The sequence below is a fragment of the Barbus barbus genome (genome assembly GCF_936440315.1).
Source record: "Barbus barbus genome assembly, chromosome: 20".
Taxonomy (NCBI): domain Eukaryota; kingdom Metazoa; phylum Chordata; class Actinopteri; order Cypriniformes; family Cyprinidae; genus Barbus; species Barbus barbus.
This window is the reverse complement of record NC_136748.1, coordinates 12,366,526-12,391,815: the sequence shown is the minus strand read 5'-3', so window position 1 is coordinate 12,391,815 and position 25,290 is coordinate 12,366,526. Positions and strand designations below refer to the sequence as shown.

The window sequence follows — 25,290 nt, the reverse complement described above, 5'->3', positions numbered from 1 at the left end:
TCATCATTCGTTTGTGTTCTTTGAAGTCACTTATCACATCACTTCTTTTTTTTCTTTTTCTTTATTTTTTTTTTTTTGTAGTAAAATAAATATTTTTAATATTTTTCTGTTTTTTTTTTTGGGGGGGGGGGGGACAGATAAATACTTTAACTGCATAATTGTGGATAATCATTAATCATTGATAAAAATGGTTCCCCCTTTACTTTAACATAGTTAGCTACTTTTTGCCAGTTTTGAGACTGTAGTTGAACTAGTTTAAATAGAGTTGCTACAGTTTCAAAGTATCTTCCCCAGCCTTGATTCCCTACAATGCTCTAAAAGCTTTTACTGTAAGTAGAATAAGTGTAAGTGCTCTGTGTTTCTTATTCCTCATGATCTCTATGCGTCTCTTCTCTTCTCAGATGGATCTCAGTGCTGCAGAACAGCAAGGAGGAGGCGCTCAACAACGCCTTTAAGGGTGACCAGCATGTTGGCGAGAACAACATTGTGCAGGAGCTGACCAAGGCCATCCTGGGTGAGGTCAAGCGGATGGCGGGTAACGACGTCTGCTGTGACTGTGGAGCTCCCGGTGAGTGACCTGGAACCCGACAGGAAGGAGGAAGTGGAGAAAGAAAGAGGGAGGGGGGGCTGTTTTGAATCTGCTCACAGGAAGAACAAAGTGGAAACTGGTAGTAAAGGAACTCTGTTATAAGGATTGAATTTGCATAGGCTGCTCTGTTTGGACCAGACTTGTTGATTAACAAGACAACAACAGCATGTGAAAACTATTATTATTATTATTAATAATAATAATAATAATAATGAATTTGTTAAATATAAAGTTTTACAACAATAATAATAATAATAATAATAATAATAATTAAATCAATTAAATATAATTCAGTGAATTTGTAAAATAGTATTGTAATGTATTATTAATAATGAATTTCTTAAATGTTATACAATAATATTTAAAAATAGTTATAATAATAATAATAATAATTATTATATAATTTGTTCAGTATAATACAATTATCATTTATTAATATTAAATAATAAAATTATAATGAATACATCAATTAAATAATTATGTAATGTAATGAATTTGTAAAATAGTATTGTAACGTACTTATAATGTTAATTATAATATTATTATTATTATTATTAAATAATTACTACAAGAAGACAGATAATTACTACAACAGTAAGGATAATTACATAATGCATACTACATGGGAAGTCGTGGCCTAATGGTTAGAGAGTCAGACTCGTAATCCAAAGGTTGCGGGTTCGAGTCTCGGGCCGGCAGGGATTGTAGGCGGGGGGAGTGAATGTCCAGCGCTCTCTCCACCCTCATTACCACGACTGAGGTGCCCTTGAGCAAGGCACCGAACCCCCAACTGCTCCCCGGGCGCCGCAGCATAAATGGCTGCCCACTGCTCCGGGTGTGTGTTCACGGTGTGTGTGTGTTCACTGCTGTGTGTGTGTGTGTGTGTGTTCACTGCTGTGTGTGTGTGTGTTCACTGCTGTGTGTGTGTGTGTTCACTGCTGTGTGTGTGCACGTTGGATGGGTTAAATGCAGAGGACGAATTCCGAGTATGGGTCACCATACTTGGCAGTATGTCATTTCATAATGTAATACAATAATAACAATACCAATAACATTCATTTAATATTATTATTATATACTGTATTTTTTCAAATTATTTACTTCTTCCCAAAATATTTTTTAGGATCAAGAAACTTTTTCAAACTCGATTCAGATTTTAAAGCATATGCGTTAACTGCTAGCTCCTGCAATCTGCATAATTGATCATAAAACTCTACTTGTCATGCATTGTGGGAATGAGGACAAGCTGTTTCATCTTTTGTAAAATGTCACACGTTCTTGATTGACAGCCTCTGTTAAAGTTCTCTCATTCTCGTTCTCCCTCAGGCCCCACGTGGCTGTCCACCAACCTGGGCATCCTGACGTGCATCGAGTGTTCAGGGATCCACCGAGAGCTGGGCGTTCACTACTCCAGAATCCAGTCACTAACACTAGATGTTCTCAGCACCTCAGAGCTCTTGGTTAGTGTTTAATCTTTGATTACACGGAGCATCTCCACAGATTCCCCAGCACTGCTGCTGTAAGCCTCATATTGGGTTTATTTATTTGGTTTGCACTGGATTCTTTTGATTCAGCCTTCGTGCTTGAAATTTTTATAGGGTTTGCTCAAATCACTTGGGCTCTTTGGGAGCCATTCCACATGCATGATTTCAGACCAAAGCGTTTTTGGCCAGCAATTTAGGATCATTAAAGCAATTACACAAGACTGCAGAACTGTTAGCCACAGTGAGAAAGGCTCGCGTCTCTGATTGAATGCATACATTGTTAGGCTGATTGGGATATTATGAAGTAGCAAAACAGATCAAATGGACCCTAAATAAATGAGTTAAGTCTATTTGTTGGTACTTTAGAGTTGCGAAATGCAATTAGTTTAGCACCACTGTTGATTTTATGCTTGTGTTTGCGTCTGTGTTTGTGTTGTGGTGTTTAGCTGGCCAAGAACGTGGGGAATGCTGGGTTTAATGAGATCATGGAAGCTTGTCTGACAGCAGAAGATGTAATCAAACCAAATCCAACCAGTGACATGTAAGATTTGTCATCACCTTATATCATTATACAAATTTATATTGTATCGTTGTACTTATTTAATTCCCTGTAATGGCACAGGCAGGCGAGAAAAGACTTCATCGTGGCTAAATACACAGAGAAGCGCTTTGCTCGTAAGAAGTGTCCAGACGTGCTGTCCAAACTGCACACGCTCTGTGACGCTGTGAAGACACGGGACATTTTCTCTCTCATTCAGGTCTATGCTGAGGGTGTGGACCTAATGGAGCCCATTCCTCTGGCCAATGGCCATGTGAGTGTTTTCCCCATCTCAACTTGGATTGGATAGAAGTTACTCAGCTGTGGATTTAATTTATACTTTTAAGTGGTTAAAAAAAAATTATAATAAAATAAAATAATAATTATTATTATTAGTATTATTAAAAACACAGCAATAAATTATTTTTTTTTATTTGACCTTCATAAATAAATAAATAATACATGTATTAAATAATTATATTTATAATTAGCATATTTATAAAAATAATAATAATTCAATTAAATATATATATTTAATAATAATAACCAATTTAATAATTTTATTTATTTAAATAAAATCACTTAAAAGTAAAAAATTAAATCCACAATAACTTTATAAATGAACCACAGGGAAGGAAGATATATATTTTTCCTGTGGTTTTATGGTAAATGTAGATTTTTACTTTGAAATGAAGTTCAAGTACAAATATTTCTACATTTAGTTATTTAATTTATTAAGTATTTTACACACACGCACACACACACACACACACACGCGCATTTAAATTAAGTTCAAATAAAATAATTGAAATATTAAAAAAAAAAAAAAAAAACTATTTTAATGTGATCCCTTACAGATTTATTATGAAATCACAGTAGATATTTATCCTTTTGTTTAGTTTAATGTGGATTTAGTTTCTATTTTGACATTCAAATTAAACCATTAAGTATTAAAAATAATAAAAAAAACACACTGTATTTATCATTACTGTGAAAGTTCATATGGTTACTATAATATCAGTATTTTTTTTATTTTTTATTTAATTTAAATATCAGTATTTGCTTTTGAGTGTAATAAATATTTAAATTTCACACGAATACATGACATTGTATCAAACTGAACAGACAACATTTCCGAGAAAGGTTATGTGGTGTTGTATACTCATGATTAATCCACATATGATATGTCCAAAATATCATGGTCTGTTCAAACATGAGGCGCTCTTATGCACAAACCCAAACAGTAACAGTCTAAACTTGTCATGTTGTTTGGTTTGCTGTGGTAGGAACAAGGTGAGACGGCCCTTCATCTGGCCGTGAGACTGGTGGACAGAACCTCCCTTCACATCGTCGACTTCCTCACCCAGAACAGGCAAGACCCAGACAGCCGAGCGGAGGGTGGAAAACACCTTTCCTGAGTTTATTTCCCTTGTTTGCTGACTGATGCTTCCCCACAACTAAATCTGAATGAACGGCTTTTTTGACCGAAGCTATTTTAAAAGTGCTGGTTTCGAAGGTTACAGAGCTGTGGCTGGAATGGAAAATTGAGATCGAGTGTTTTCTAAATAGGCAAAATTGTGTTTGTTTGTCCCCTGCAGTTTAAACCTGGATAAGCAAACGGCTAAAGGAAGCACAGCGCTGCATTACTGCTGCCTGACGGACAACAGCGAGTGTCTCAAACTGCTGCTGAGAGGAAAAGCCTCCATTGACACTGGTATGCAGCAAATTAATTCCTGTTGAAACAGGAAGTTTGGGTGTGACTTTTCGACGGGATCCCTTTCATGATATCTTTAAGGATTCCGATACTCCTTGTTTTGTCTGGTGGATGTTCTCACACCATGTTCTTATTTTGACTGCTGGGAGAAGTTTGTTTGGTGATTGGAGAGGGTTTGTAATTCTGTTGTTGTCCTGTTATTAACAATCTGCCCACCAACAATGGGAAGTAAAGATAACAGAGCCATATGTGGCCTAGCGGTTGTATGTGGGAGGGTGAATCTGTGCCAGGGAATCTCCTCTCTCAGATCCCTGCCTGCGTTTATTGTGAGCAAGCTGTCTGGATAGACTTGGCTTTGTCTTGTCTGTAAAATAAAATCCAATACAGGAAGCCAAGAAAGAGTACAGAATGTGGTGGGAAAATGCGAAGGACTTTCTTATCCTTCCAGGCTTAAAAAAAATGTATCATACCAATGTATTTTGTGTTTCTGTGTGTGTTTAGCTAATGAGGCTGGTGAGACGCCGCTTGACATCGCCAGGAGACTCAAACACCTGCAGTGTGAGGAACTGGTGAGCCGTCATATCATATATTTACAGCATCCTTGTGGATTAATATGAGCGATAACTGCCTAGCTGCTAAGAACTGTTGGTTTATGATATGTGTCGATCTGTTAGCTGAACCAGGCACTTTCAGGGAAGTTCAACGCTCATGTGCATGTGGAGTACGAGTGGAGACTTCAGCATGAAGACCTGGACGAGAGTGATGAAGATCTGGATGAGAAGGTGAGGAAGAACTCAGAGACTTCAGAGAATCAAATGTCTTTGTTGAATTAGATTATGCCTTATGACTACTGTGTGTGTGTAGATATTTAATAAAATATGTAGACATTTACTTATAGATTATGCTTAATTTAGTGTGTGTAGATATTTAATAATATTTAATACATAATAACGATGTATTTAATTTAAAATCATTTTAGATTAAACCGTTATTGTAGCAGGGTGGATTAAAAATATATTAAAAAACAAGTTAAAAATAATCAAGGCATGTTTTCAAAAATGTTTTTGGGTAAATGAACACAAAGTATTATGTTTTATTATTTTCATTTATATACACTGCTCTAAAATTGCTCTATATTACAATCTCTTATTAGATTAATGTAAACCAATCAGTTTTGAATCCGTTCACTTAACCAGTAACCACTTTTCTATTCCTGTTTTTTTTTTTTTAAATATGGATTTAATTTATACTTCAAATTCAAATGAAAATTAAACAAAAATATTTAAAGATATAAAGCAAAATGGGTTGCACTTTATATTACAGTGCTTGTACTTACCAAAGAAATGATACCCTGAACCTACCCCTCAACCTACTATGGGTTAGGTTTAGGGGTAGGTTCAGGGTTCAGGGTTCAGGGTTAGTACTATAAGTATATAGTATGTGCATGAGGAACAGAACTGTAAAATTAAATGCTACTGCGAAGTGTATATTTTTCAGTCTGTTCATTTGGACCATTTGAACTGATTCATTGGTTCAAAATGCAGTGATTCAGTGATTTTGCGACTGACCAAATATTAAATTGACCAAATAAATAGTGCATTATAATAATCTCAATCAATAATTTTTTTTGTATGGCCTGCAAAATCGCTGCAAATGTTTGATGTGAATTTTCAGTGTGTCTACATTGTGTCTATAGTCCAGTCCTCACCGGCGGGACGAGAGACCCATCAGCTGCTACACTCCGGGCAGTAATTCCCTTCAGCCCAGTCCAGCCAGCCTGGCACGAGATACGCGAGACATGGTCAAAGACAAGCAGCGGTTTGTGCCCAACCTGGTCAACAACGAGACCTATGGAACAATCATCAACACCAACTCATCAGTCGCCCTGTCCACCTCCGCTCCACCTCTGCCACCCCGAAATTTAGGTACTGCATATTTCAATCAGCTCACGATGAAAGGAAAAACAGTGATTAAGAGCTGAGGGCAGAAATAGACCAGCCTCTCTTCCATTACATTAAAGATACAAAAAAACAACAACAAAGAAATCCAAACACTGTAACCAAATGGATGGCATAAAAATAAATAATTATTAATTCATATAAAAGTATATTAATATAAAATGTATACAAAATGCACAGCATAAATTTGAACTCCAGTACTTAAAAAAAATAATAAAAAATAGTTATTTCATTGAATTCATTTACTTCAATAATATTTATATTAATTGATAATATTTTTTATGAAAATTATGAAGTGTTGCTTGTTAAATATACAAAAAAGCTAATCAAATGCTACAGTAAGTCAAACATACATAAATGCATGTCAATAAGGCTGTTTGACCCTGTATGATTGTCATTCAGGCCACAATATGCTGCTGTATTTTTAGCCTCACAGATGTCAGATCTCAAAATCTCATTTGACCTGTTCTTGAATCCTCACCCTCACCCAGTTCCACTGCAGAGCTCCATGGCAACGGCCGTGTGAAGATGCTGACCTATATGAGCACTCCCAGAGTCTCTGGAGCAGGTGTCACGTGCAAACGCTCTCAGGACTGTTTAGAAGGCCTTACAAGTGTTAAGATGACATAAGCTAGATGCCAGTGAACAAGTGACTTTTTCCGTCAGAGTTGAACTCGGATTAAAAAGACCCGATTTCTGTGTTAGAACAAGATGTTTTTCTCTCTGTTGGGACTTTGAACAGAGTCCCATAGATATTTTTACTCAAACTTCACAATGAGCTGTATTCTTAAGACACTAATGAAATTAGGTGCATAATGAAGCTCTGCTGGTCTGGAGTAGCTCCAGGGTCCAGAAAAAGAGACATAGCAGAGCTTTCTCGTCATCTAGCAAACAAAAGCGCTGTCCTGTAGACCATTCTGAAGTCACTCTCTTTGAATCTGACATGTAGTAGCTCTTTCTTCTCCTATCCTTCCCACAGTTCAGCCGTCTGGTCTTGCTGGAATGGCTCAGGGTTCTCCTGGTTGGAAACCTGGCTCCCTCGACTTGACCGGCAGGCAGCGATCTTCCTCTGACCCCCCCAACATGCATCCTCCAGCGCCCCCCTTACGGGGCACATCCACTTCCCGTGAGTTGGCTGTACATGAATGAGTGGGTGAAGCTTTGTTCCAGGCCAGTGATTCTGTTTCACATGGCACTTTGTGTTTGGATTTAGATTAAGGCTGGATTGTTCTTTGATTGATCCTGGATCAGCTTTTTGTAATGTCATGACATGACAGCGTCTTACCGCATGAATATTAATTACATTTTTGTCTTTTTCGAATTGACCATTCTTATCTGTCCGTTCACGTTAATATTAATATTCATGAACCGATGGCAGGTGCAGAAATTCTGGACTGCTGAAAGGCTGTTAATAACCCATGCCTGATTTCCCCCAAAAAATTCAAGACGAGTGCACTCTTTCATTCATTTCATGTCTGTTAAGGGATTACAGATCAGTAGATGATCATATGTGTCTTAAATCATATGTGTCTAAAAGTTAAAAAAGCCAACATGCATATTTAATATCAGTATATTTTAAATGTTCTATTATTATTACTACTACAGTGAATATAAATTATTCTAGTTATGTGCTATGATATTTATTCAGCTATTAATCAACTGTATAAAAACTATTAAAGCCAACAATATCAGTATCTTTAATTTTTAAAAATGTTTTATATGTATCAACCATGTTATGGTTATATAGGCCAAAAAAGGAAAACTGGAAATATCAAGAAATATAGGAATGATAGTTTCCCTATAAAAGAAATAGAATTTCATAAAATATTAAAATGACCAATAATATAATTATGATGATGGTATTTTTTATTAAAGTTTATACTTTATTGGGGTTTCTTATTTGAAAACAAAGCAACAAAATAAAACATTCTCAGCATTTAAAAACAACTGACCAAACAAAACGAAGGCTGAGTATTTATTAATATTAAAAAGAAAATACATATTTTAAAAAACAAAAACAAAATGTGGTTATCAGTTTCAATGTGACCCTGGACCACAAAACCAGTCATAGGTAGCACGGGTATATTTGTAGCAATAGCTAACAATACATTGGTAGGGTCAAAATTATTTTGATTTTATGCCAAAAATCATTAGGATATTAAGTAAAGATAATGTTCCATGAAGATATTTTGTAAATTTCCTACTGTAAATATATTAAAACTTAACTTTTGATAAGTAATCATTTGGAAAACTTTAAAGGTGATTTTCTCAATATTTCTCTTTTTTTTTTTTGCACCCTCAGATTCCAGATTTTCAAATAGTTGTATCTCGGCCAAATATTGTTCTAACAAACCATACAGCAATGGAAAACAAATTTATTCAGCTTTCAGATGATCTAAAGAATCTAAATTTTACTAAATTGACCCTTATGACTGATTTTGTGGTCTAGTGTATGTATGTATGTGTGTGTGTGTGTATGTGTGTATATATATATATATATATATATATATATATATATATATGTATTGTAAATGTAGAAAATAATGTGATAGTAAATTGTTTTCTCTACAATATTTAATCAGCTATAACTATATAATATATTTTTGTGTAATGTTATTAATTAAGTAATAGTAATAATATTATTCTTATTATTAAAAATATGTATTATTTTATTTGTAATTAATTAAACATACAAAAATATATATATTTTTAAGTCTTTATCCAGAAATTAAGAAAAACTCTAAGGTCAAGGAAATTTAGGTGTCGGCATCCTGGTACCAATAATGTCGCACAAAAATATTGAAACGTCAGTGAAATTTCTTGTTTTAGTAGTTGTGAGCAGTGTTGGGTGTAACGCGTTACTAAGTACTAAGTTACTGTAATTAAGTTACTTATCCACTGAAAAAGTAAAGTAAGGGATTACTGTTAATTTTTAGGTCATTTAATTAGTTACTTATAAAGTACTTGCGTTACATACAGTAAATAATTTCAACCGTTCTAAAATCAATGTTGAATTTGAAATCTAAATTTACCGTCTAAAGATAAAATTGAATGCAGCGGCTTTAACCCTCCGCACACCGGCTCGTTCACTTTCAGATTTTCCTGATTCACAGAGAAACCTTAAATACTCAGATACATCAATAGAATCTAAAAAGTTTGAAGTGTCTTTTAAATGAACGAATTCAAATCGAAAACGAATATTCCTGATTATGTAATCCGTATGAAACTAAAGCGAGGTAGTCTTTCCTGTATCTGAAAGCCTGAAGTGTCTACTTTTAAATGAACAAATTCAAATCAAAAAGACACATTATCTGATTATGTAATCTGTATGAAACTGAGGTACAGTCTTTCCCGTATCTGAGCTCATTATATGCAGTCACCTGCGCGCAAACGACCTCACCTAGATACAAAAAAATAAATAAAAATCAGATTTTCATCAGTTTTGAAAGAATACCTGCTATGAGGAATTTACCTCATAAGAACAACGCGATCTGACGCGGCTTTATTCAGCAGAGAAGATTTCTGTAATTTATTCTTACCTACATTAGTTAACGTGTTTTTATATAAACCTGTATGGATTTTACTAGTTGGGCTTTTCCTGAACATCTTGCCAAGTTGAAATGTATTGTTTTACTTTTTTGTTATTCAGATGTTTTGCAGATATTTCTATTTGTTAAACATTTTTATAAAAAAATGTAACCACCTTTGGTTAAGTATTACAGTTGTTTTAAAGCTAAAAGTCTAAACTATTCTATGTTTGACTCAAATTGAAAGTTTAATTTCTATTAAGGTTTATAGGGATTTTAAGATGTAGCCTAATTAGTGATTTGAATAATTATTTGAGTAACTAAGTTACTTTTCAGACAGAGTAATTTATATACAATATTGATGATGTAATTAGTAACTGTAATTAATTACTTTTTGAAAGTAACTTACACAAAACTGGTTGTGAGGATCTTTAATGTAACGGCAGCTATTTGATGTTTTCTGTGCAGTTCTTGTGCCCAGCGGAGCTCCCCATCCTGCGTCTAAAACTGCCAGTATGATGGAGGCCATGACTATACAACCCAAACCTGGACAGGGGCCTCCTGGTCAGAACATCAACCGGGCTACAAGGTCAGAATACTAAACAACCCGTGACCACATGCACACACGTGTGTACATATTCACTCTGACAGTTCTGCCATAAAAAAACATTAGCCGCTAGTCCTTGAATAGAACTTTCTGTAGTGTTTGGCGAGTTTGACTCCAGTAAAAGGTGAGTGTGTCCTTATCTGAACACAGAGGTGGAAAACGCCTGTAGGGAAATGCTGCTTTACCAGCTCATTAATTCCTATTCAAGTCCTCATTCACGCACACAGTGCCAGAGGACCAGACAAGTAGGGCACTCCGATTACTAATGGTGTTACCAGCATGACCCGAGTCGAAATATCGTAGCCAGAAACCTACACAACACTCACATCTGTTCTTGTTGGTTGCAGCGCGGACAAAACCTTCAGTAAAAGCACACTGATGCGCTCCGGATCCATCGAGAGACCAGGCAGATGTCAGAGAAACCATGTTGACTGTAAGTTGATGTTGCTTTAATAAAATATACATTACATTAAAACCTACATTAAAACCATTGTTGTTGTGAAAATGCAAAGCTAATTGTAATGTCACTTCCTGTTTTTGCCGAACAGCTAAAGAAGTTCCTGGAGGCCCCCAAAACACAACTGGTCAAACTCTGCCTGCTACACACATGTCCAGGAAAACTTACCTGGTATGTTCAGCCACAAAAAGAATAGTGAATCTAGTCAATTCATGAAGGAATCATCAATTCCGCAATAACCTCCCCATGCTGGGTTGTGTAGAAAAACGATGATCACGGATCAACGATAACCAGAGATAGTCAAAAGCATTAAATATTTGCAAATTTAAGAGCATCTGGCATTTCCAATTAATTTAGGCCTGTTACATTCTTCTTATTATTATTAGGTTACTTTTATTATTAAATTAATAGTACAAGTAATTTCCCCCCGTAATAATTTCATAGCGCTTCACTGCATGACGCACTGTGAGGATAATGAAAGATCAGGCTATTAGCTTGCTTCCCATTGAAAATGTTTTAAAGGTCTTTCAAAACAGGTTTATTATACAATGAATTATAAGCCTATAATTAAAATTAACACTCCACAGATTTGCACTAGGACACTGATCCAAATATGATCAAATGAAGCACATTTAGCATGTATTAGACACTAACTGACATGTTCTTGTTTCCAAACCGGATCGTTGTATGGTAACAGAGGCCGAAGCGTGTGAAGGCCATGTATAACTGTGTAGCTGATAACCCAGACGAGCTGACATTCTCTGAGGGAGAAGTGATCGTGGTGGACGGTGAGGAGGACCAGGAGTGGTGGGTGAGTATCCTGACCTCACTTCAGCTCTGTGTTGATGGCACACACCTCACTTTCAAATATAAGGAGCGAGGGAAAAGTTAGTTGACCATATTTCCCTTCATGTAACTGGCTGGCTGTTAATAAGTAAACTCAGCGAGGGTTCAGTGTCTCTGGCTGAGTACAGACCAGCTGCTTGTTTTCCACCAAATTGCCCTCGTTTCCACTGGCCGTGTTTTGTCATTCATTCTCCACGGAGGCTCATCGGCGGCACAGCCAAATCCCCAAATCTCTGTGTTTCTGTGCTATATACATGCTTCAGTGAGTTCAAGTTGCATTTCCATTTCAGTTTTTTGTTGTTAAGAATACTGTTGTAAAAAAATAATTTATTTTTTGCTGTTTTTGCTTTAATTATGATAGGACAGTGTAGGGATGACAGGAAGCAAAGTGGGAGAGAGAGAGAGGGGCGGGATAGTGAGGTCCTCGAGCCAGGATGCGAACTTGGGATGCCTGTAACGCAATGGCGCACTGCCCACGGTCCTGATTTCATATTTGAAAAGTGTTGATAAATATATTTGAGTTGTCTTATTTTATGGAGACTAAGCTTCCACTAAGAAACAAGATTAGCTTAAACAAGATTGTATTAAAATTGAATAGAGACGGTAAATGTGTACATGTAAAAAAAACCCCGACGTTTTGTTAAATTCAATGTTATTTTAGTATTATTTATGTACTTGTTTATACACTATTTATTTTTAATTAGATTTAAATTTTTATATATTTTTCTTTGTGTGTCTCTCTCTCTCTCTCTCTCTCTATATATATATATATATATATATATATTTTTTTATATTTATTTATTTATTTGTTCAAACATTTTTTCACACCACTCTATAATTTTAATATATATTTTTTAAAGATTTTATTTTTGGCATTTTTGCCTTTTTATTAAGCGAAGTGGGAGAGAGAGGGGGCGGGATCAGGAAAGGTCCTCGAGTTGGGATTCGAACTCTGCACACTCGTAGTGCAACGGTGCCACAAGGCTATTGGCGCTGACAGTTTGAGGAACATTTCTAACATACTTTCTCCTGATTATTTTGTAGCTGGGCCACATTGAGGGAGAGCCAATGAGAAGAGGAGCGTTTCCTGTCACATTCGTGCACTTCATCATGGACTGAAGTTCAGAGATCATAGACACGGAGTTGGACCGACGACGGCATTTCTCTGCTTCTGTGTAGCCTCACTGACCATCATCATCATCGTCCCCTTTGTCGTGAGGCTTGTGTCTTCACTGAGCTTCCAAAATCCCTGGCTCTGCGACTCTGTTTTTGGTTTGTGGACCAGATACGATTCAATAAATGCACTTTTAACCTAATTTATCACAACCACAATTCTAATGACAAATGTCAACGAAATGAAGGTTTTACTCTGAGATCATTCACATCCTTATTCCTTTTAGATGGATGGCTCTACAGTGTACATTTGTTTTTGAAGTGCACAGATCTGTGAATATGGTCTTACAAGGAAAGACAAAAGGATATTCAGAGAATCACTGACTTTTGAGGACTCGGTTGGAAAAGAGCTTCGTCAACGGTGCTAAACCAGGAATATGCTACGAGAGCCGTTTGCCCTCGGAGGGGGCGCTCCGATGTCCCCATTTTACACTACCTGCCCCAGTGCTGTGTATAAATAGGCCTCCCATCGCTCACACATGGGAAATATCTCAAGTGCACTGTGGAGGAGAGAGACAGAGAATCGGACAGACACAAGAGTGCTTTGTGCTGGCTGAGGGACATAGGACGTGGAGACTGAATGAAAGTAATCTTGACCCAATGCCTGCTGGGAGGTTTATTTCTGTATAGATATTTATAATTCGGAGCTGTCCTTCTGTGTTCTTGATTTAGATGCTCATATTGATTTGAATGATCTTTTGCAGACCTTCCTTCAGTGTGCAGGCCGTTTGCCTTGAGAGGTCTGTGGAACGCTGTCATTTATCAACTGGCTCATTTGTTCTTAAAGTGATGGACCAAAAATGAAAATATGGTCATTTATTTACCCTCATATTCTTTCAAACAGTGCGACTGTGGGTGTTGTGCACCAGAAATGTGCTTCATGCTATTAGTTTCCCATATTCCAAATCTAATGAATTATCTACTATAACTTTGTGTGAGGAAGAGACTATTTAAATGGATTTTTCACTCAAAAATAAAAAGAATGTGATAACCAAACAATATTGTAGCCTATGAAAATAACTTATTTTGAATAATAATAATAATCTCATTTTGTGTTTCAAAGTCATACTGGTTTGGAATGAGAGAGAGAGTAAATGACTGAATTTACATTTAAAACTATCAAGTTGTTAGTCACTGTAAAATATCATCTTTGGCTTGGCATGTCTTGACACAGCATATTTAATCTGAATGGGATATGAGAACCAGTTTTATGAGAACCAAACTTGATAAACGACGTTAAACTTGGCACAGCATGTCCAAATGCAAGTTTGCATGAGATATGTGGGCAAAGGGTCTGATTGAGTGAATAACATTTTTACCCATATGCTGTTTTAGTTGTTTTTTCTGGGAGCTTGCAGTTTAGCTCAAATGTACAATGTCGTTTTTGTCTTTTTTTAGAGATCGACAGGTTTGTTGTCATTATGGGGAAAAAGCACCCTTCGCATTTTTAAATATTCATCCAGGCTGGTTCTGTGGAAGATAAAAAGGCTTGAAATATGAAGGTGAGCAAATGACAGCGGTTTCATTTTTGGGTGAACTATCCTTTTAAGATGCTCTTCCCTTTCTTCAGTATACAACCGTAACATTGAATAGTGTTTATACTTAGAGATCTCCAAAACCTAGTCATTTTTAACAGATTCCAAGGTGTCAGTTTGAGATACAAATTATGTATTTCCACCAACCAGGAGGATGTTCCCAGAGTCTCCTAGCTTTGGTTGGCCAGATGGGTGTTCCCTGCACCAATAATAACTCTGCATCTCTCTAACTGTATTCCAGAGGAAATCCCTCACAACACTTCTCTTAATCCTTTCTAAAGCTTTGAAATTTGATGGATGCATTTGCTCATCCATCTGCAGGAGTAACACAGCAGAGCGTTTTGTGTTATGAGTGTTTGATGTGGTTGCAGAGCAACTTAATAGAGTCTGTTATGTAACTTTTAATTACAGTCATGTTAGTCTTGATTGAGCTCGGACCAGAGTGGCCAGTGCTGGGATGTGTTCAGTCGGCACCTGGCCAGCTGTGACTGTAGATAAATGTAGACTGCTTTGTGCATATTTAATTGTAAACTGAGAGCTAAACTGATCATGTTTTAACGTATTGTTAGATAAGACGGTTACAGTACACTTTTAACTAAGATGAAAACAACCTCTATTCACCTGTTTACCATAAACGTCATTGATGCTAATATATAAATATATGCATATATGTACAAATAAATGGGAAAACTGGAATTAAAAACCTACAAATGAATTTCTTGATCATGTGTTGCATTATTTGGGTAGTTTAAGCGAAAATGTGCCATTTTTGTTGTTATTAAAACATGATTAGTTTAAAAACACTCCTATTATTATACAGGATGAAAGCACTGCCATCTAGTGGAAACAAGGGGGGGAAAAAGATGAAAATGCATTACGTTTGCATTTATTTATTGTACCGTATCAACAGATCCCACCTGGACCAGGAGGACGACAAAAGAGGGGCATGTACATGCAAAGGGTTTGGGTTTTACAGCATCTTTGTGTTCACACTGACATTAATGTACCACGGTTTACACAATTCCCACTAGAGCCTAACAAATCCCAGATTCACTGGCCCATAGTGGGAAATGTGCTCTGAGGTTACTGTATATTTACATTAAATAAGATTAAATTAGGTTACAAAATTAGACGCAGCACAAACTTGGCTTTTGGGTTGTGGTGGGTCTGATGATGGGACTAATGTATATGGTGTAAACGTGGTTGAGATGGCTGAACAAAGAGCAATCACCTGTATTAACATTTATCAAAGTGGGAAATTCCAGCATTTCTGTCAGATGCTTTTAAAAAGGGCACCTTCTCCTCCTCCTGAAGGAACGAGTGAGGGTGGAAGAACAGGAACACTCCCAAACAGACCTCAGGACTTCTCTGAGGCCAGGGCACAGTCGAAGGAGGTGGACAGTACTTTACAGATGGCTTGGGCTTGTTCCTGTAGAGCACAAATGATGCGTTACATTTACAGAACAGCACAGATGATCAAAGACAGGTGGAGTCTTCTATACACACTACAATTCAAAAGTTTAGGTCAGTTTTTGAACAAAATTAATACTTGTATTCAGAAAGGATGTGTTAAATTGATCAAAAGTGACAGCAATAACATTGGTTACGTAAGCGTTCTATTTGAAATAAATGCTGTTCATTTAAACTTTATATTAAATAATCCTGAAAAAAAAGAAACGGTTTTTCACAAAAGTATTAAGCAGTACAACTGTTTCAACATTCATAATAAGAAATGTTTCTTGAGCACCAAATCAGCATATGTGACACTGTCTTAAGTAGCACGGGTATATTTGTAGCAATAGCCAACAATACATTGTATGGGTCAAAATTATTGATTTTTCTTTTATGCCAAAAATTTGGATATTAAGTAAAGATCATGTGCCATGAAGATATTTTGTAAATTTCCTACCGCAAATATATCAAAACTTAATTTCTGATAAGTAATATGCATTGCTTATGACTTTATTTGGACAACTTTAAAGGCGATTTTCTCAATATTTAGATTTTTTTGCACCCTCAGATTCCAGATTTTCAAATAATTGGATCTCGGCCAAATAATGTCCTATTTATTTATTTTACTTACTTTTATTTATTCAGCTTTCAGATGATGTATAAATCTCAATTTCAAAAAATGAACCCTTATGACTGGTTTTCTGGTCCAGGGTCACTTATTGATATGATTTCTGAAGGATCATGTGAAATTGATGGCAAAGCTTAATTTTCAGCATCATTACTCCAATCTTCAATGTTACATTTTAAAATATATTAAATTTGTAATAATGTAAAATGTAATATTTCACAATATTACTGTTTATTGTATTTCTGAGAAAATAAATGCTGCCTTAGCAAGCATCAAAAATAAGCTCATCAAACCCAAACATTTGAACGGTAGTGGAGTGTATATGGTATATTTACAGTATAAATATCAAAATAATAGACATACAGTATATGTAATTCGTATGTAAAATAGTCAGCTTCAGTAGATGTCTGACTGAACCATTCATCACTCAGTTAAACTAAATGTATTAAAAATAAATGAGTAAAATACATGTCAATAATGCACTGTCATTGTATATAAATATAAAAAGTTGTATATAGATGAATATTAACATCAGTAATCCTTGTTAATTTGATTTTTTTTAAAAATGCAACTACTTTTTTTACTTTTAGATTTTAATTTTATTAACCTAATCAGTTTAAATAAAATTGGTTACAATAGCCTTTTGGTCTAAATAATGATTCCTCCATTTAAAAAAAAAAAAAAAAAAAAAAAAAAATTATATATATATATATATATATATATATATATATATATATATATATATATATATATATATATATATATATATATATATATATATATATATATATATAATTAATATATAATACACATATATATACACATATACACACACACACTGACCACTTTATTAGGTACACCTGTTCAATTGCTTGGTAACACAAATTGCTAATCAGCCAATCACATGGCAGCAACTCAATGCATTTAGGCATCTAGATGTGGTGAAGACGACTTGCTGAAGTTCAAACCGAGCATCAGAATGGGGAAGAAAGGGGATTTAAGTGACTTTGAACGTGGAATGGTTGTTGGTGCCAGACGGGCTGGTCTGAGTATTTCAAAAACTGCTTATCTACTGGGATTTTCATGCACAACCATCTCTAGGGTTTACAGAGAATGGTCCGAAAAAGAGAAAATATCCAGTTGTGTGGACGAAAATGCCTTGAGGAGAATGGGCAGACTGGTTAGAGATGATAGAAAGACAACAGTAACTCAAATAACCATTCGTTACAACCAAGGTATGCAGAATACCATCTCTGAACGCACAACACGTCAAACCCTGAAGCAGATGGGCTACAGCAGCAGAAGACCACACCGGGTGCCGCTCCTGTCAGCTAATAACAGGAAACTGAGGCTACAGTTCGCACAGGCTCACCAAAATTGGACAATAGAAGATTGGAAAAACGTTGCCTGGTCTGATGAGTCTCGATTTCTGCTGCAACATTCAGATGGTAGGGTCAGAATTTAGCGTAAAGAACATGAAAGCATGGATCCATCCTGCCTTGTCTCAACGGTTCAGCTGGTGGTGGTGTAATGGTGTGGGGGATATTTTCTTGGCAAACTTTGACCAATTGAGCATCGTTTAAACGCCACAGCCTACCTGAGTATTGTTGCTGACCATGTCCATCCCTTTATGACTACAGTGTACCCATCTTCTGATGGCTACTTCCAGCAGGATAATGCACCATGTCACAAAGCTCAAATCATCTCAGACTGGTTTCTTGAACATGACAATGAGTTCACTTTACTCAAATGGCCTCCACAGTCACCAGATCTCAATCCAATAGAGCACCTTTGAGATGTGGTGGAACGGGAGATTCGCATCATGGATGTGCAGCCGACAAATCTGCAGCAACTGCGTGATGCTATCATGTCAATATGGACCAAAATCTCTGAGGAATGTTTCCGACACCTTGTTGAATCTATGCCACGAAGAATTAAGGCAGTTTTTGAGGCAAAATGAGGTCCAACCCGGTACTAGCAAGGTGTAGCTAATAAAGTGGCCAGTGAGTGTACATTTACTTTATCACCCATTTCAGAGCATATACACAAATACTGAAATATTAAATACGGTTTCCTGCTACATTGTCCAGATCTAGGCCTATCATACTTGACACTTCCTGTCTTGAGGTCTTACCGCACTGCTGCACTGATACACCCAGATGCTGCACTCCTGCTGCTCTGCATCTGTGGTCTTCAGGGCGAGCAGGTTTTTTCCAGCACCCAGACCATCATCATAGCAAAGCATACGTACAATCAGGTAGAGCGGGTGACGGTGAAACACATCCTGAGAAGAATCAATAGAAAATCAGATAGTGAGAGAAACATAGCCATGCCATTATTTCAGTGCACAGCACTGTGAAATGGTGAGTAATGTTCCGTTTCAGTTCCACAGAATTATTATTTTGTGATTATGCATCTAAATGCTTTCATACGATCCTATATTTGATGTATAAAAAAAAAAAGAGCCAAATCTCTCATACAAACACTAAGAGTTAACACTGGGTCAGGTGAATGAACTCACACACTGGTCCAATGAGGCCACTTTAACTCCATGCTTGGACACTCCCAGAATCATCTCCTCATCTCCAGGCACAAACGGAAGTTTTCCATCTTGCTTTAAAGTGAATGCATGAGACATAATCAAAGTTTTTAAACAGCTTCAGACTCCATGCATAATATTATGATAACTATATAATTTCTGCTTTATAATCAGTGGTGCCACTTTGTACCTCTCCTCTAGGCCAGGAGATAAGAAAGTATTCATCCTAAATTTATTTAAACATAAAATCATAAGAATTATGGCTTCTACAACAGTAAAAAGTGAAAGTGACGCGGCCAAGTATGGTGACCCATACTCGGAATTAGTGCTCTGCATTTAACCCATCCTAAGTGCACACACACAGCAGTGAACACACACACTGTGAACACACACCTAGAGCAGTGGGCAGGCAATGCTGCGGCGCCCGGGGAGCAGTTGGGGGTTAGGTGCCTTGCTCAAGGGCACCTCAGTCGTGGTATTGAGGGTGGAAGAGAGCTCTGTACATCCCCCCACCAACAATTCCTGCCGGACCTGAGACTCGAACCCACAACCTTTAGGTTACGAGACCGACTCTCTAACCATTAGGCCACGACTTCCCACAAAGTGGTCACATGATTAAACAAATACTTCACTAAATATGATTTGCTGAATAATTACTCATTTACTAAACATGACTATCAAGCATGAAGAGGAGAAATTTGAAGGAGATCCTCTGCAGTGAATGGGTGCCGTCAGAACGAGAGTTCAAACAGCTGATAAAAACATCACAATACTCCACATGACTCCAGTCCACCAATTAACATGTTGTGAAGCAAAAAGATGTGTGTTTGTAAGAAACAAATCCATCAAGAAGTTTTCATTTTAAACTTTCACTTCTGGCTAAATGATGATAATAATAATAATAATAATTTGTTACATTTATATAGCGCTTTTCTAGGCACTCGAAGCGCTTTACATAGTAAGGGGGGTATCTCCTCGTCCACCACCAGTGTGCAGCATCCACCTGGATGACAATTTTAGGGATAAAGACTCATATTTTAGCTGTATTTTGATGGATTTGTTTTTTTTACAAACATGCAGCGTTTCACTTCACAAGATGTTACATAATGGCCTTGAGTCATGTGGATTACGGTGATGTTTTTATCAGCGGTTTCTGACGGCACCCATTCACTGCAGAGGATCCATTATTGAGCAAGTGATGTAATGCTAAATTTCTCCAAATCTGTTTCTATGAGGAAACAAACTCACCTAAATCTTGTATGGCCTGAGGGTGAGTAAATTCAGCAAATTTTCATTATTTCGGTGAACTATTCCTTTAAGAGTTCACAAATCTAACCGTACCCTTTTGTAGATCCTTACCTGAGCTGCATCAATGTAGTTGATCAGGTCTAGAGGCTCCTGAAGGGTTTTGCTCATCTCAAACTGCAGCTTCTCAATGGCTCCCACATACCTGACTCTGAACTCAGCACAGGTGTCTGACACGGCGTTACCTGAGGGTTCAACAAGGTCAGGAACTAGTCAGGGTCACAAATGTACACGGACAAGTTTCTAGATGTTTCAGTGAGGACTAACTTGAGCTCTTGGTGGAGTCCGTATCAAGACTGGCGACTGTGCTTGACCTAGACAGGCCTCCCAAACTGGAATCTACTGACTGGATAAAGGGAGATTTGAGTTTATCGTGACGTTTGTGGAAAACAGAACTCAGCAGACAGAATGGCTGAATTCCAATTACAATGTAATCTATTCTTTCCATACCTAATAGACATGTGCAAATGGAAATTCAGCCAATATTTAAGACGTATGTACTTAATGACTGCTGGTAAACCAACCTTGCTTTTAGTGCTGACCTCACTGCTCTGGGAGCTGCTGCTGCTGTGGCGCTTCTTGACCTTTCGAAACATCCTTCACCATGACGCCAATGCTTCAGGTCTCCAGCAGATGGCAACAGAGTCTGAGGAGATTTAGCGGCATTAATACTATTTCAAATCATCAAAATCATCTTAGAAACCCATAGTTTCCTGTAAAGATGGATTTTAATTAAAGACAAAACATTAAAATAACATGATTATTTCGAGGTTCAAACACTGTTTGATCACTGTTTTTTTTCCTTTGGTAGATTTCCATTTGTATGTCAGGTACTAATTTTTGAAAGAATTTATGCTTAGTGTACTATTGACAAAAAGTAAAAGTACTATATGCTAGCCAATTAAATATTTTAGAAAAGAGCAAACATACAGGTACATCTAAAAAAATAAGAATATCGTGATTGTTCATATTTTCTTGTAAATTATTTCAAAAAGTGAAACTTTCATGTATTTTAGATTCATTGCATGTAAAGTAAAACATTTCAAGTTTTTTTGTTTTAATTTTGATGATTAGAGCTTACAGCTGATGAAAGTCAAAAATCAGTATCTCAAAATATTAGAATATTTACATTTGAGTTTCAATTAATGACCATCCCTACAGTATAAATTCTGGGCATCTCTTGTTCTTTGAAACCACAATAATGGGGAAGACTGCTGACTTGGCAATGATCCAGAAGATGAACATTGACGCCCTCCACAAAGAGGGTAAGTCACAGAGGGTCATTACTGAAAGGTGTGGCTGTTTACAGAGTGCTGTATCAAAGCATATTAAATGCAAAGTTGACTGGAAGGAAGAATTTGGGTAGGAAAAGGTGCACAAGCAACAGGGATGACTGCAAGCTTGAGAATACTGTCAAGCAAAGCTGATTCAAACACTTGGGAGAGCTTCACAAGGAGTGGACTGAAGCTGGAGTCAGTGCATCAAGAGTCACCACGCTCAGACGTCTTCAAGAAAAGGGCTACCAAGCCACTTCTGAACCAGAAACAACGTCAGACGCATCTTACCTGGGCTGTGGAGAAAAAGAACTGGACTGTTGCTCAGTGGTCCAAAGTCCTCTTCAGTAATTCATGCAAAAGGAGGACCAACCAAGTATTGAGTGCATAGAAATGAACATACTTTTCAGAAGCCTGACATTTCTGTTTAAAATAAACTTTTTTTAATTGATCTTATGTAATATTCAAATTTTCTGAGACACAGAATTTTGGGTTTTCATTATCTGTAAGCCATAACCATCAAAATTTCAAGAAATAAAGGCTTGAAATATTTCACTCTGTGTAATGAATCTATATAATATATGGGTTTCACTTTCTTAAATGAGTGACAAAAAATATTGACCTTTTTCATGATATTCTAATTTTTTGAGATGTACCTGTAGAAACAAATATAGAAATAAATATGAAAAAAAGCAAAAAAAAAAAAAAAAAAAAAAAAAAAAAACATGTTCTTAGGCCTTGAACTCGAAAAATAATTTTTTGACCCATTCTCAGGAAACAATTCTCATTATTTGATACTAGAAACCCATGGAAGATTGATTCAATAAAAAATAAATAAAAAAAATTTACTCTCACAACTCTTGACGTTTCTTTTTGCAATTCTGACGTTACATCTCACAATTCTTTTTTTTTCTTGCAATTTTGAAAAAAAGTCTGAATTGTGAGATACAGAATAAACTGTATTTTGAGTCATGGGGTGGTGATGGTGCAGTGGATAAGACACATGCCTTTGGTGTGAGAGACCCGGGTTCGAATCCACTGTGAGACATCAATGTGTCCCTGAGCAAGACACTTAACCCCTAGTTGCTCCAGAGGCGTGCGACCTCTGACATATATAGCAATTGTAAGTCGCTTTGGATAAAAGCGTCAGCTAAATGAATAAATGTAAAATGTAAACTCAGAATTGCAAAATATAAAATCGCAATTCACCGAATAAAAGTATGAATTGTGAGATAAAAAGTTACTATATTTTTTTATTGTGTGGCAGAAAAAAAAAGAATTCTGAGAAAAAAAGGTCAACATTTCAAGATATAAACAAAGAATTGAGAGATTAAACTCTGAATCGTGGAAAAAAAAGTCAGAACTCCTAAAAAAAAACACAATTCTGACTTAAAAAAAAAAACATTTTTCCACCTTATTTATTTTAACCAGTGACAGAAACAGCTTCCATAGGAATCAGACCTTGAGATATTGTAAAATAAATAAATAAAATATTCTACAAAATTAATAAAAGCAAATGGATTTACAATAACATAACTGATTCATATATATATTTTCTGGCTAAAATTACTATTATTCCTTCATTATAAAAGTATATCGTAATACACCACATCATTCATTAAATCACTTTTTTAAATTCTTATCAGTTAAAAAAAAATTGTAAGTTACTCAACACTAACTATTAGCCTAAAAACTGTGCCCATGAAGAGTGGAAACTGAGAGCTGTCTCGGAGTAATGCACAACTAACAAAGGTTCCTCGTGTAGTATTTCTGTTCAGATATAATCATATAACAGACATATTACGTTCAGAAAACACTGAGAAACAGCATGGACGTGTTCTGGGGTTCAGGACACTCCACGAGCCCACGCCCCATAAAACAATGCTGCCAAACTTTGAGTAACTTTCTAATAATCGACAGAGAGTCGTTCAGCTCGCGCTTTATGATTTCTTCAAAATCATAATGAAATTGTTAATGAAAACCCAGCGGAAAATAACGGAAACCCGTTGCTAGGATAAACACTCAGCAGCACCACCACGTCTGACTTGACTAATACGAGCGCAAAGGGCTCTTCTTTGGTCGTTTATTGGCATCTCTACAATTAAATATGGAGAATTTGAACTTGGTAAACAAGCACACTGGGCATACCTTTATTTTGAGCTCACTATGCAGCAGTGTACGGCAGTAATGATTATTAATAGGTAGATTCATCAAAGCAGCAGTCGGCGGCTCTCTCTGTTTTGGCGTTGACACTTCACTTCCTGTACGGCTCCACCCAGCACTTCTTAAAGGGGACGCACCATAGTAAATGGCTGTGGTTACATTGGATTAAAGAGCTAGTTCATCTCAAAATGAAAATTCTGTCAATAATTACTCACCCTCATGTTGTTCCAAACCCGTGAGACCTCAATTAAGATATTAAGCTATTCATGAAATTGGAGAGCTCTCTGTAAAGACAGCAAGGCAACTGAAATGTTCCCAGACCCAGAAACATTGGTAAAACAGTCCATGTGACATCAGTGGCTCAACTTCAATTTAGCGAAGCTACGAGAATACTTTTTGTACACAAAGAAAACAAAAATAATTTATTTAACAATTCTTCTCCCCGAGCTACCGTCTTCTGCCATTTTGGAGAGTACCACGACGTACGGTCCACTTCCCCCTGAACGTTTTCAATGCAAAGTGCGCTCATGCATCGTGGTAGACAGTAATAAAGTTGTTATTTTGGTTTTCCTTGCACACAAAAAGTGTTCTCTTAGCTTCACAAAGTTGAAATTGAGCCACAGTAGAACGAAGGTCTTAAGGGTTCGGAACGACATGAGGGTGAGTAATTAATGACAGAATTTTCATTTTTGGGTGAACAATCCCTTTAATTTACTACTAAATACTGCATAGTATATTACCTAATATTTTAAAATAGCAGACGTGGCTATGTTTAGAACTGATATTAGCTTACTAACTGTAAACGGTACATAATCTAGCCTATGTATTTATTCATTTACTCATTTATTAAATATCAAGTAGCTTAGAATGGATTCTAAACAGATCCTCTTGCCATTTAATAACTAAATAGAACTGCATATATAGCGCTTACATTTATTTGTTATTGCCATTGGCTTAACTAGTTTGGCATAACTAGAAACATATATATTCATTATAGAATAATAATAATTATTATTTATTTACATTACATTTCTAGAAATCACAGTTTTAAAATTAGGCTTCCTTTTATATCCAGGTCTTTCAAGACTTTTTGAGGGGTAAAATAAGAAATATCTTGATTTTTAGTTGATTTGGCATCATGATGCTTGTTTTGTCTTCTTTTATTCACTTTAAGTCATTGGAGGTTTGCTGAGGTCCCCTAGTGGGCCCTGGCCCCTTAGTTAATAACCAATTATTTGTTTATTTATAATAATACATTGCCATGTTTAGAATGGACTGAATAACACATTTTATGGTCATTTATTTATTAAATAGTAAATTGCTATGTTTAGAATAGACAGAATGACACCTTAATAATATGCACTCTATTTGGTTTATTTATTTAATAGTAAGTGGTCGTGTTCTCGGCGCGCGCTGTAATCTTTGAAGACAAGGAAGCAGTCACGCGCTTTAGTAAAACGAGAAAGGATTCAATGCGAGGAAGTGAACGAGTCAAAGATTC

At 36.3% G+C, this 25,290-nt stretch overlaps 2 protein-coding genes across 2 annotated transcripts in view; one reads left to right on the top strand and one right to left on the bottom strand.

Moving 5' to 3' along the window:
• Nucleotides 1-15,141, top strand: part of LOC306886490 (arf-GAP with SH3 domain, ANK repeat and PH domain-containing protein 2-like) — a 71,073-nt gene extending 55,932 nt beyond the window's left edge. The window contains exons 14-28 of the mRNA XM_079443628.1: nucleotides 402-568; nucleotides 1,916-2,049; nucleotides 2,520-2,614; nucleotides 2,696-2,885; nucleotides 3,898-3,983; nucleotides 4,210-4,325; nucleotides 4,827-4,894; nucleotides 5,000-5,107; nucleotides 6,022-6,250; nucleotides 7,263-7,409; nucleotides 10,279-10,399; nucleotides 10,765-10,850; nucleotides 10,966-11,045; nucleotides 11,572-11,685; nucleotides 12,765-15,141. Of these exons, the coding sequence (XP_079299754.1) occupies nucleotides 402-568; nucleotides 1,916-2,049; nucleotides 2,520-2,614; nucleotides 2,696-2,885; nucleotides 3,898-3,983; nucleotides 4,210-4,325; nucleotides 4,827-4,894; nucleotides 5,000-5,107; nucleotides 6,022-6,250; nucleotides 7,263-7,409; nucleotides 10,279-10,399; nucleotides 10,765-10,850; nucleotides 10,966-11,045; nucleotides 11,572-11,685; nucleotides 12,765-12,839 (1,816 nt within the window). The 3' untranslated portion in view covers nucleotides 12,840-15,141. The remainder of the gene's footprint in view (nucleotides 1-401; nucleotides 569-1,915; nucleotides 2,050-2,519; nucleotides 2,615-2,695; nucleotides 2,886-3,897; nucleotides 3,984-4,209; nucleotides 4,326-4,826; nucleotides 4,895-4,999; nucleotides 5,108-6,021; nucleotides 6,251-7,262; nucleotides 7,410-10,278; nucleotides 10,400-10,764; nucleotides 10,851-10,965; nucleotides 11,046-11,571; nucleotides 11,686-12,764) is intronic.
• Nucleotides 15,142-15,293: 152 nt separating this feature from the next.
• Nucleotides 15,294-23,910, bottom strand: LOC306885886 (integrin beta-1-binding protein 1-like). The gene is made up of 7 exons (XM_079442684.1): nucleotides 23,775-23,910; nucleotides 20,877-20,998; nucleotides 20,620-20,698; nucleotides 20,407-20,537; nucleotides 19,030-19,122; nucleotides 18,643-18,792; nucleotides 15,294-15,857 (listed from the first exon to the last, which is right to left on the bottom strand). Exons 2-7 carry the CDS (start codon nucleotides 20,946-20,948, stop codon nucleotides 15,786-15,788), a joined length of 597 nt encoding a protein of 198 aa, XP_079298810.1. The 5' UTR covers nucleotides 20,949-20,998; nucleotides 23,775-23,910; the 3' UTR covers nucleotides 15,294-15,785.
• Between the last annotated feature and the right edge of the window lie 1,380 nt (nucleotides 23,911-25,290).

What these genes read in the sequence shown, in the direction of transcription:
- LOC306885886 (XM_079442684.1), bottom strand. Translation starts at nt 20,948, where the DNA reads ATGTTTCGAAAGGTCAAGAAGCGCCACAGCAGCAGCAGCTCCCAGAGC. An exon ending in GGACTCCACCAAGAGCTCAA is followed by an intron (nt 20,538 to 20,619) that starts GTTAGTCCTCAC and finishes TTGAACCCTCAG; the next exon opens with GTAACGCCGTGTCAGACACC. An exon ending in TGGCCTCATTGGACCAGTGT is followed by an intron (nt 18,793 to 19,029) that starts GTGAGTTCATTC and finishes GATTCTTCTCAG; the next exon opens with GATGTGTTTCACCGTCACCC.